This window comes from Juglans microcarpa x Juglans regia, chromosome 8D, assembly GCF_004785595.1.
Source record: "Juglans microcarpa x Juglans regia isolate MS1-56 chromosome 8D, Jm3101_v1.0, whole genome shotgun sequence".
Taxonomy (NCBI): Eukaryota; Viridiplantae; Streptophyta; class Magnoliopsida; order Fagales; family Juglandaceae; genus Juglans; species Juglans microcarpa x Juglans regia.
Genome location: NC_054608.1, coordinates 783137 through 795053, shown reverse-complemented (window position 1 = coordinate 795053; position 11917 = coordinate 783137). Strand labels below are relative to the sequence as shown.

The window sequence follows — 11917 nt, the reverse complement described above, 5'->3', positions numbered from 1 at the left end:
AGAAGAATTGAGTTTATGACTTATTTTGTTGTTATTTTGGAGAACAGTTAATGCTTTTATATATATAATTTATCCAGGTATAAATTATTCCGAAACGGTACCGGTACCGAAATATTTCGTTCCAGTGACTTGGCAGTACAGCCTCCGGTACGGTATTCAAAACATTGTTTCAAACATTAAGGGCTCGTTTGGATGTTGGAAGCATCTGAGTGCAGTTCAATTTTAAACTTCGTTCAACATCCAAACACACAGTCGAGCCTTCACTAAGTGCAGTTCAATTTTAAACTTCACGGGTCCCACAACTGACAAAAGTAACTTGTTCTATTTTGTATTGTTCCATCTCTCTCTATTCTCTTTCTCCTAAAAAATCATCTCTTTCCCCAATCTCATTATCTCTAGCAAACTCGAATAAAATCGAGAAAAATGTCCTCATGAAACTAAAGCTTAGCTCGAGTTGTTGTATATGCTGGACTTGTCTCTCATACCAACCCAAATGTTCATCATTTTTGGACCATTGCCAGCCACATAGTGATCAATTGCATCGAACGTTAGAGATTGTTGCTAACACAACTATCCCGTTATGGCTGCAGAACAGTGGGAACAGAGATAGCTGACATGCTAGATAAACTCCTGCAAGTAGTGTGCTCACACAGTGTATCTACATCCCCTGCAATCGGTGTGGTAAATAAACAGCTATGCTCACCTCGAACTCGTGGTCAAACTAATCCCCTGCTTCCTCTACTCTTACTTCAATCAAATCTGCAATTTCTTTTTCATTTGTACCCAACCCGTGATCAATTGTTGAATGCAAACAGTGAAGGGGAGTGTCGTCATAGATCACTTGGTGTAGCCCCATTTCCTCTATAAAAAAACGCTTATGCTAAAAGCACAAATCCATCATCTTCCACATAACATTCATCCCCAATACGGCAAGCATGACTCCTAGGACCCGCTTATATTTAGCTGCATCTTCGGTTGTTTGCACCAGCGTAAAGTAAAGTCTAGTGAACAATACTTTTTTTAGTGGGATCCATACTTTTTTCAAAGAGTGGGACTACTATGCCGCCCCAATCTTAACGCTGGGCGTGCTGCCTAGTGGTTTTGTTTTTTGTTTTGTTTTTTTTTTTTTTACATTTTTAATACATTTAAATATTTTTAAAAGATAAAAAAATACACCTATACATTTAAAATCACTTCCTTAACCACTAAGTAAAAAAAAAAAAAAAATTTGACCAGCGGTCAAATTGCGCGGTCATAGTGGGGCGGCATAGTAGACTTTCTCTTTTTTAAATTTCAATAAATATATTTAAAGTCATCTTAATATATATATACATTTTAAGTGAATCTTATAAAATTTGTTTCATTATTTTAATTCATTACTATTCATAAAGTGTTGGGCTGAACATCTAGACATAAGAGTAGAAGATGTTGGTCCTGCAATCCTGTACGTCGAATCACGAATAATTGTTTTTAATTTTTAATTTTTTTTGAGAAATATCTATTGCATTATTGTTTATACTTCTGATTGCATTTATGTTAAATTGAGTTGAGTTGAGATAATAAAATATTATTTTTTAATATTATTATTATTTTAAAATTTAAAAATATTGAATTATTTATTATATTTTGTTTCAAAATTTAAAAAAATTATAATGATAAGTTACGAAAAAGTTAGCTTCCAGGGCTCAGGTGATCTCTCTGACTTCAGATTCCCTGTCAGCCTTTCACAGTTCGTCCCGTCTCTCAGAAACTCGAAGCGAAAATTAAACCCTAACCCTAGATTGGCAATGGCCAGCGAATCCCATGATAAACACCGGAGGTCTTCATCGTTGGAAGACGATGCCGAGAGGTCCTCTAAGCGCCACAAGCATCGTCACCACCGGCATCACCACCGCAGCAAGAAACGCGAAGAGGAAACCAAACGTGAGGGTGACGATATCAATCGCGCTTCTCCTTCTCCTCCTCCAGTGGCTATTAGTAACTTTCGCCCCGATGACGATGTGGAGGAGGGTGAGATTCTTGAAGAGGAGGGTTTCGGTTTCGGTGGTGGCGAGCAGGAGATTGCGGAAAGGAAATCTGAGTCGGACGAAGAGTCTCGGAAAAATGTAACCTCTGGTGTTCACTCTCAATCGGATCAACGAAATTTGGTGTGTTCTGATTGCCCTTATCTCTTAATGTTCTTTTTTATAACTTTTAATTTTCTTTCTGTTTGGTTGCTGAGAAAGTTGAGGAATTTGAGATTTTTAATTATTTTTTTTGTTTTTATCGAGATTTCTAAAAAGAAAATCCGCCTTTGGTTTGTTTGAATGAGTTTCGCCCAACGGAATTTGTGAAAAAAAAAACTGGTTTTCAAGATTTTTACCTCCTCTCAGTGACCAACAGGAGTTTATGTGGTTGTGATTATTGGACTTCATAATAAATCTTGTGCCGCGAGAGCTTGATGTGAGTGAGTATCTCTTAAGTTAATGTAAAGAACCTGCTTGCACTAGACGAGCATGAGTGAATTGCAAAAGAAGTTTCCCCTAGGCATCTCAGTGGAGACTGATGGCTTACATTTTAAATTTGTAAGATCTGGTTACATGTTTTTACTTCTAGCGTAACTGTGGTTCTTTTTTTTTTCTTCTATTCGGATGATATGCCCTTTTAGTTTGTGCATTTAGTCAGTTTTTGTCAAAATTGCCAGGGACATCGTGCTAAGCATGGCTCGTCTGATCATGAAGTTGGTGTACTCGAAGAAGACATTCAAGGGAACAAGGGTAGAAATAGGAAGACACTGGAGGACGACAAGAATGAAGAAGATTTGTTGACTGATTTCAAATTAGACAAGGAAGACAAAGCTTATAGCTGTAGTGGTGTTGGTACTGAGATTGGCAATGAGGTTTCTTTTCCAAGAAATTCAAGTGTTGAGCCTCAATATGGCTCAAGGGGCCAAGTCAATGGAATTTTGGGTCACAAAGATGAAAAGATGCGGCCGAGGGAGTCTGGGTCCCCTTCTAAAGGAATTGGCAAGGGAAATACTTATTATGATGATGAAAAGGTCGAGGTTTATAGAAGCAAGTTAAGCATTCGGGGAAACTCGTCCTCTCAAAGCATAGGGGACCATGAGGAAATTCGTACTAGGAGCAGATCTAGGTCAATTTATCATGCTAGGGAGAGATCTCGTTCCCGTAGCATAAGAGAAGAGGAGGAGGCTCATTCAAAAAAAGAACGTTACTATGAGAATGGTGCCTCATTATCTACTGATAAAGGTAAGTTTGTGTATGCCTCTGATGATGAAAGGATGACTCGGCAAAGTAAGGACAGATGGCATTATAGGAGAGATGTAGTCAGGGATGTGGAAAGGGAACGTAGTCCTAGTTACAATAGGTATATTGGAGAGGACAGGCTTAGGATTCGGGGTACACAAGGGAGAGAGAGGAGTAGGGATGGGGAGATGCACAGGGAATTGAGGAAGGAAAAGGAACGGGAGAGGATCAGAAACAGTGAGATGGATAGGGCTCAAAGGAGGGAGAAAGAACGGGAAAGGAGTAGGGATAGGGATAGGGATAGGGATAGGGATAGGGAAAGGCGGATAGAACGAGATAGAAGCAGGGAAAGAGAGGTGGACAGGGATAGAAGGGAGAAGGAAAGGGATAGGAGCAAAGCTAGTGAGAGAGACAGAGTTAAAGACACAGAAAGGGAGAAGGATAGGGACAAAGTTCGGGAGGAGAGGGAGAATGATAGGGAGAGGCAAAATGACAGAAATAGGAATAAGGATAGGAGCATTATGAGGGATAAGGAGAAGTATGAATTTCTTGAGGATGGCTATGAGAATGGAGATAGATATAAACATTCTAGACATTCGAGACATGATGAAAAGTATTACGACCAGGACAAAACGAAAAAAGCGCATTCAACAAAGGTTCCTGGTTCTAGGAGTAATTCATTGGAAGGAAATAGAGACAAACTGAGGAGGTACTCCTTTTTGTCTATTCTAGCCAAGTCAAGCCCCCTCCCAAGACAAATATTGATGCACCTGTTTCGATCATTGGATGCAGAGATGATGATGAACAAGGAGACTACGAAGAAGGGATTGCATTGCAGTTTGGTGAGCAGGAAGAGGAGGATCTCAACAGAATCAAGGAGGAGAGTAGAAGGCGACGACAAGCCATCCTTGAAAAATATAAGAGTCAACCACGATCAGAAAATATAGAGAAAGGTACTTTGATTTTCTTTTTAGTATCGAATTAACATTTCATTTTTCTATTTCGTTACACCTGAAGCTTAGATATAGGATATTGACAAGTCATGAAAGCTTTGCTTGGATCAATATCAACTAAAGGTTGATATTGTTTATTGGACTTAAGCTTGTTCAACTTGGATCTTAATCCACTCAAGTTGATGGGAAGAGGTAAATGTAATCGTTTAATTTATATTACATTCTACATCATGTGTGGGCTAGACATTAAGTGAATTCTACATGTCGAATGTTTGATTGAAACGAGGGTGAAGTGTTGGAATTAGTGTTTGAACTTAGAGCTTTGCTCTAATATTGTGTTAAATCACCTATTGTCTACTTATCAAAAAAAAAAAAAAACCAATTGTCTCAAAAAGTTTAAGCAGCTGGGAATAGGTAAATTTAATAATTTTTAGTTTATATTTTAACACTTAAAATTTCGAAGATTCAAAGAAGATGATGGATGAGCTTACATTTATAATGCTAGAAATCTTTTTGGTTGCATGTCAGCCCAGAATAGTCTTGGCCTTTCAAATTATCTTGATTTTTTGTCTCCAGGTTTTCCCTCTTCTTTCTAGTTGGGTGCTCTCTCTTGTATTCACCATGTGTACTTGGGTTTTGTACCTTTGCGTTTCTTAATTAAATTTAAGGGATAAAAATTTGGTGCTCCTTTCTTTTATTTATTTATTTATTATTGATTGGCACTGGGTGTCCAGGAACAGCGTCCCGACTAATCCCGGGGGTGCACGGGCCCTTGACAAGGAGTTTCCCGCAAGTGCATCTCGGGTAAGTCAAGGGAAAAATCCCCCCAGTCAGATGGGCCCTAGAGATTGTTTGCACCCAAGGGGATTTGAATCTTAGACCTGGGGGAGCATACCCCAAGTCCAAGGCCTTTACCACTTGAGACAACCCCTAAGGGTTAAAAATTTGGTGCTCCTTAATACCACAACAGAAATTGAACTATCATTGGTCTGGTTAGTTTTGGTTTTTTTCTTCGTTCTGGTCTTGGACTATTCTCACTTTTTATGATTGTCATTTTTGGAGTCCAAGATTTCCAGAAAAAGAGTTAATAAAAACCCTGTTTAGATTTATTTTGAACAAATAACAAATCCAGGAAAATTTTGGTTTATAAACATCCCTAGCATATTCCTTGATATTTTTCACCAAATGAAATATTTACTATGTGGTGTACGTTGTGTTACTTCCTAAGTGCAAACATAATTTTTGTTGGCTAGATAAGGAGCCTGCACATGATCCTGATCAATCAGTAGCTGCTACTGATGTTGTTCCAGAAGTTGGTGATGGTAGGAGTGATGGTTTAGATGTCTCTGTCAATGAACCATCATTTTCTGTTGGGAAATCACCTCCAAATGGGGTTGCTGCTTTGGAGAAGACTATCGGTGCTGGGGGCCTTGGAGAGGGCACTCCGAAGGTATCTTCATTTTCTCTGAAATAATTTATATTTCTCTATGAAACTTACAGTGAAATCTATGAATACAAGGATAATATTTGCATCCATCTGTTTTTGGGATGTATTTTTTTATGACATCTCCTCAACATGGTATTAATATAGTGGAAAAATATTGTATGCTTTTGGCAATTTGGTTCTCTCTTGAACATTCGAAAAGTTGAAATTCACTTTTAGGGGTTTGGCTAAGTTAATATGCCTTTTCTTCCTGTTAATTTGTGCAGAGTGAGAGTTCAGATGACAAGTTCTGTGATGATATTTTTGGTGAGACACCAACAGGAGTTCGCAAATTGGTAAGTTTCATCATGGTTATGTTTACCTTATCTGACAATGTATATTGTCCCTCGTTGCAGCACATTTGGTTGGATAGTTGGGAGTGTAGTTAAGTAATGTTCCTTTTTGGATCCCTGCTTTATTTTTTGGATAGTTGGGAACAGTGTCTCGACTAATTCTAGGGGTGCACTGGCTCTCGGCAAGGAGTTTTCTACAAGTGCACCTCGGGTAATTCAAGGGGAAAATCCCCTAGTCTGATGGCCTCTAGAGATTGTTTGCACCCAAGGAGATTTGAACCTTAGACCTAGGGGGAGCCCCAAGTTCAAGGCCTTTACCACTTGAGCCAACCCTAGGGTTTTTTTTTCCTCATTATATATGCATGTTATTGGTTCAAATGGCTGTTAAGGGCCTTGGAGGATATCATGGTCTGCATAGAGAATGAATAAATCTAGCAATTTTGTTAACATTTTAAATTTTACTTTGTGCCTGTTCTGTTGCATGATTTATTTTTCATGCACGTCAAATATTATTCTAATGATTGCAGTTATTTCTTTTCCTGATTGATCTTCTTATTTGTGTAATATAACATGTTTTTTGCCTTTCTGTTTCATGAATTTTTTTTTGTGCACATGCTGAATATTATTCTAATGATCGCAGTTATTTGTTTACCTGATTGATCTTCTCATTTTTGTAGTATTAAAGGAATAGTACTTCTATTTAGCTATATATGTTATTTTTTTAGACCTGTTTTTGTTATGCTTCTCGAGCTGTGAGACAATATGAGTATCAATATTAATCATTTATGTCTATTTCCACACTAAGTTTTGTTCTGTGCAGTGCAAAGGAGATGGTTTACAAATTGAAAGGAGTGGTCTTCGTGACAATTGGGATGATGCAGAGGGTTATTATGGTAAGTATTTTTTTCAAAGTATTAAGTGAACCTATGGTCATATTTCCCATTTCATTGTGTTTCCTTTGTTGTTTATGCCCGAGACATTTTGTGCATTGTTATATGATTGTGCGGGCTCATCCACCACTTTTTTGGTTTAAGTTTAAATTTTGTGAAGATCAGAACTCCTACAGCATCATTAATGGATTAATTGCTTTGTTTTACCCTCCTACTGAGCAACATTTTGGAAGTTGACTGATTAAGAGAACAGCCTTTTACTTATCCATCTTAGAAGAAAAGTTTTTAAAACCCTTCAAAGTAATTTGTGTTGTAGGTTTATATATATATATATGCACTAATGCCCTTTCCATATCCAGGCTACCGGTTTGGTGAAATACTTGATGGCCGATATGAAGTTACTGCTGCTCATGGCAAAGGTGTATTTTCTACTGTAGTTCGCGCAAAGAATCTAAAGGCTGGTAATGGTGAACCAGAGGAAGTGGCAATAAAAATTATACGCAGTAATGATACAATGTGAGCTATAATTTTCCCACCCACTGGCATGGGTGCTTGATTGGTTGATTTTTTTTTAAATAGTCTGGCCTTGTTGTGTTGGCACTTACTCTGGACTTGACTTATACGTTATAGGTACAAGGCTGGTTTGGAGGAGCTAGTCATATTAAAGAAACTAGTAGGTGCAGATCCAGATGACAAGCGCCATTGTGTTCGATTTATCTCAAGTTTCAAGTACCGGAATCATCTTTGCTTAGTTTTTGAATCTCTTCATATGAATCTGCGTGAGGTTTTAAAGAAGTTTGGGCGCAATATTGGCCTTAAGCTAACTGCTGTGAGAGCATATGCTAAACAACTATTTATTGCCCTGAAGCATCTGAGAAATTGTGGTGTTCTTCATTGTGATATAAAACCGGATAACATGCTGGTAAGTTTTTGGCACCTTTTAATGATTTCGTTGGTTCTTCAATTATTTATTTTTCAAACCATATATTTTTTTTATATTTTCCAGGTAAATGAGGCAAAAAATATGCTGAAGCTTTGTGACTTTGGCAATGCTATGTTTGCTGGTAAAAATGAAATTACGCCATACCTTGTAAGCCGCTTTTATCGTGCCCCTGAAATAAGTAAGTTCTATGGATGACCAATATTAATTATTTGGGTTAATTTCTGCAATTCATTCTAAAAAATCAGGGTTGTTTGCAACGTTCCCCACAGCCACAAATTGCAATCCACCTTACTTTCCAAATCAATGCCAAAATAAGTATATTTGGATGGGAGACATTGCAAATGTACTTGAATTAGAGTGTTGTTAGGGGATAGTGTCAATGAGTCTGGTGTTTAAGGTGGAAAATTGCTATTAAATCCATTTATTTTATAAACGAAGGAAAGGGCTGTTCATGGCTGTTGAACATGTTGTCGCAGATTCCTGTTTGTCGAACTGTCTAAAGCTAGTAATATGTTTCTGATATGTTTCCATTGCAGTTCTTGGGTTGCCTTATGATCATCCATTGGATATTTGGTCAGTGGGTTGCTGTTTGTATGAGCTTTATACGGGAAAGGTTCTTTTTCCAGGTGCTACAAATAATGACATGCTACGCCTTCAAATGGAATTGAAGGGCCCTTTCCCAAAGAAGATGCTCCGCAAGGCTAGTATTCGATTTTATTTATGATATTGGAGATACAACCTGTAGTTACTCATGTATAGGTGCTACATTGGTATCTTGACGTTTGACTTATATGTTGCCGATATCTTCTGTGTTGGCTTTCTTTATACAGGGAGCATTTACAGTTCTCCATTTTGATCAGGACTTGAATTTTCATGCTACAGAAGATGATCCTGTTACGAAAAGGGTATAACTTTTGTATTAGGTGTATTTATCTATTTATTGTCATTCGTGGCACCTATAGTTCACCAGGTTGGAGTTCATATCTACTTTTTATGCTGATGGAACTTTTGACTCCACTCCTTGCAGACTATAAAGCGGATAATTCTCAATGTAAAGCCTAAAGATATCTCTTCAATTATTACAGGCTCTCCTGGTGAGGATCCGAAGATGTTAGCCAATTTTAAAGACCTTTTAGAAAAAAATTTTGTGTTGGATCCAGACAAAAGGATGACAGTGTCACAAGCATTGACCCATCCATTCATCACTGGCTAGTGAACCATGTTGCTGATTTTATGACTCCAGCAATGATGTTCCGCTAGATGTTTGTACATTATGGCCTCATTTATTTTCAGTTTCTAATTACTGGGCATTATCTGTCTTCTCTGTGTTGGCCTAAGAACTTCGACACAGTTTTGGCGTGGTTGAAGTCAAAATGGGGTGATGTTGGTCTGGAGTTCACTTTGCTGGCGGGTTCTTTCGTGGATTGTACTGTTTCTATCGTAAGACAACTTGCTGAAGGCGTTTTTACAATTGTAATCATAGTTGATTATGGCCATTGTGAAAATTTGTTTGTCTATTTTCATCTGTGCTACAATGATTGTATTTTGTACTTTAAACTTGACTGTTTCTAATGAATCTGTGGGAAAATCAATAAGTACATAGGTGTATCGATGCCCTATGAGTTGTTATACTGTACTTTACATTTTTAATAGTGCCTCTTTTCCAAAAGTATAGCACTTCTCTTGCTTAACATTCCCTCATTTTGCGTATTAGTTTCTAAATTAAAGGCTTACTGTATCTTCTTTCCCCATCAAATTTTAATTTGTATACTTTTTTTCTTGTGGTGCTTTATTTGAGTTATCTGGCTTCTGGTGAGTCTAATGTAGTGTTTCATTCAGGATGTCCACCACTGCTTTGAGGCAACCCTCCACTGCTTAGATGCTTAAAAGGCACCCAGGAGAAGGTACCTTGGTTTGTTTAAGGGTGATAATTGTGACAGCATTACAAGTTGATATCTTGATTATGTTTCAAATTGTAAATCCTACACCATTTGAAAATAGTTGTTTGATTTAAACGGAAATCCTTGAAAATATATATTTTTAAACAAATTTAGCTGTGATGGGATGCTTGTGGGAGATATCTATTTGTACTTATATGTCTAACGTAGTATTGTATCAGTAATCTGAAACGTATATATATAATCTGATTAATAAAATTCGCACCTGAATTTTAAAATGTGCTAACAAGCTGTGCTACCAGATTCTTTTTGGATGTGTGCCAGTGGTCCAGTGATGTGACATTTCTAGAATAGACGTGTCATAATTTTTCAGAGGTTGCTTTGTTTGTGTGACAACTTGTGTTGAGCACTTCTAATTTTAATTTTTGTATTAGTTGTTATCTCTTTACATATATCAATATTTAATGAAATTGCATTGCATCTGATTCATGGTCTGGTCATTCCGGAGGCACTTGCACTGGAGGTCTACGGCTGCAGTCTTGATGAAAATGAATTTATTGGTGAGTAGTGCTGTTCATAATTTGCCGTTCTCCTTTTACACTAGGTTAAAGGCTATGTACTTTTGTATTTTGTTGAAAAGATTCTGTTGAAAAGATTCAATTTATTGATTTTACTTAGTCTTTGCAGGGTACAGGATGCTCCTGTAATCATTGTAAGTATATTTTCTGATTCCATTTTCATGTTTTATCTATATCCACTTTGCCACAATCTTTGGTTTATGATGTTTGGTTTCTTGTGATTTTCATTTTTTATTCATGGTTTTTTCCTTCTAGATATTTGGCATGCTCGATGAATTGATTTTGTATTGTATAATTTTAGATTGAGAAAAGATATTTGCAACTGTAAATTGTGCAACCGCCACGTAATCGCTTTGAAAAAAGTGAATAAAATATGAGATCCACATGAAAAAATTAATTTTTTAATAGTGGGCCCTACTCTTTTTCAAAGCGATTATGCAGCATTTATGCACTTTACGGTTGTATGTAGAATTACTCTTTTAGATTTGTAATCAATGCCTTTTAATGTGAAAAAGGTGTGGTGATTTACTCATTATGAGGCAAGGGATAAGCCTTAAAGTATAAGGTGCAACCCCTTTTGGTTCTTGACTAATATTAATGTATATATTATTGAAAACTTTATAAAATTACTGAAATTATGAAATAACTCCGATTGATTAACGTTTTCTTATACATTTCGACCTTACAATCTTGTCCAAGACTTTCAAGGTCTGTGATTGTATCCTCTTGCATGTAAGTTAGAGGCTCCAGTATAAGGAAGACTAATATGAGCTATATAATCACTGGTCAAAAGAAGAGGTAGGAGTGGTGATTAAATCCTAGACCCAATCATTGCCCATGTTCCAAGATCTCACTTGATTCATGAATCTGCCTTCTTTGTTACAGAGCATGCGTTAACCTGCTTTTGGTCCTCCTTTGCTATCGCTGCTTTTTGGCCTCATCTAAACTAGCCATTAGCAAAAGGTTACCGTGAGTGGTTGGGATTTTTATTGGTTGACAGGGGCAATGTTTCATTTTAAATAATTTGGTTCTCTGTTGTGAAACTTCTTGTTTTCTGTCTTATGATTGAAATAAAGGTTGGAATGTTGTTTGTTGGTAACTGTACCGTCTTAGAATTGAACTAGCTTTAAATAGCACAACCAGAGTTGAAATGTTGTTTGTTGGTAACTGTACCGTCTTAGAATTGAACTAACATTAAATAGCACAACCTGAGTTGAAATGTTGTTTGTTGGTATTATAACCATTTCTAAGAATTGATTTAGCTTAAAATATCATTCCCTACCTACACAACAAATTTGGAATACTAACTTTTCTTCCCAAGATGCATGATTGGAATGTATGGTATGCTTCTGAGCATCTGACGACAACTATTAGTTAAAATCATGGAGACATGATTGGTGTCGTGTCTGGCAAAAGATGTGATTGATAAAGGAGTGAATCTTCTAGTTTACCATTGAAAAGAAAAGAGTAAATCTTATACTTGTAACGATAATGTAAGTTTTGGTGATTTACGGTACGTTTTTCCTGTTTGTGCAGATATTTGAATTTACAGTGTATTGTGTTTTTGTCTCTCTGTCATCATCATTTTGTGGTTGTGATCGCCTAATCTCATATGTTCTTAATGCAGGTTTTCT

At 36.9% G+C, this 11917-nt stretch overlaps 1 protein-coding gene across 15 annotated transcripts; it reads left to right on the top strand.

Moving 5' to 3' along the window:
* The first annotated feature begins 1690 nt into the window (after nt 1–1690).
* LOC121242837 (serine/threonine-protein kinase prpf4B-like) lies at nt 1691–10594 on the top strand. Of its 15 annotated transcripts, XM_041140809.1 has the most exons (17): nt 1691–2147; nt 2684–3954; nt 4038–4198; nt 5452–5648; nt 5909–5977; nt 6780–6867; nt 7224–7380; nt 7495–7786; nt 7871–7985; nt 8344–8507; nt 8638–8712; nt 8893–8901; nt 9146–9247; nt 9647–9711; nt 10008–10080; nt 10198–10265; nt 10393–10594. In XM_041140809.1, the coding sequence occupies exons 1-14, from the start codon at nt 1788–1790 to the stop codon at nt 9692–9694; spliced, it is 3108 nt and encodes a 1035-aa protein (XP_040996743.1). In that variant the 5' UTR covers nt 1691–1787; the 3' UTR covers nt 9695–9711; nt 10008–10080; nt 10198–10265; nt 10393–10594. The 15 variants fall into 15 exon arrangements, with proteins under 15 accessions (XP_040996743.1, XP_040996742.1, XP_040996736.1 ...); XM_041140808.1 differs by lacking the exon at nt 10008–10080; XM_041140802.1 differs by lacking the exons at nt 10198–10265; nt 10393–10594 and having other exon boundaries at nt 8835–9015.
* The last annotated feature ends 1323 nt before the right edge of the window (nt 10595–11917 follow it).

Excerpts from the sequence above, each read along its gene's own strand:
- LOC121242837 (XM_041140799.1), top strand. The coding sequence starts at position 1,788 with ATGGCCAGCGAATCCCATGATAAACACCGGAGGTCTTCATCGTTGGAA. Across the intron at positions 4,199-5,451 it reads ATCAGAAAATATAGAGAAAG|ATAAGGAGCCTGCACATGAT; the intron begins GTACTTTGATTT and ends TTTGTTGGCTAG. Across the intron at positions 7,381-7,494 it reads ATACGCAGTAATGATACAAT|GTACAAGGCTGGTTTGGAGG; the intron begins GTGAGCTATAAT and ends TATACGTTATAG.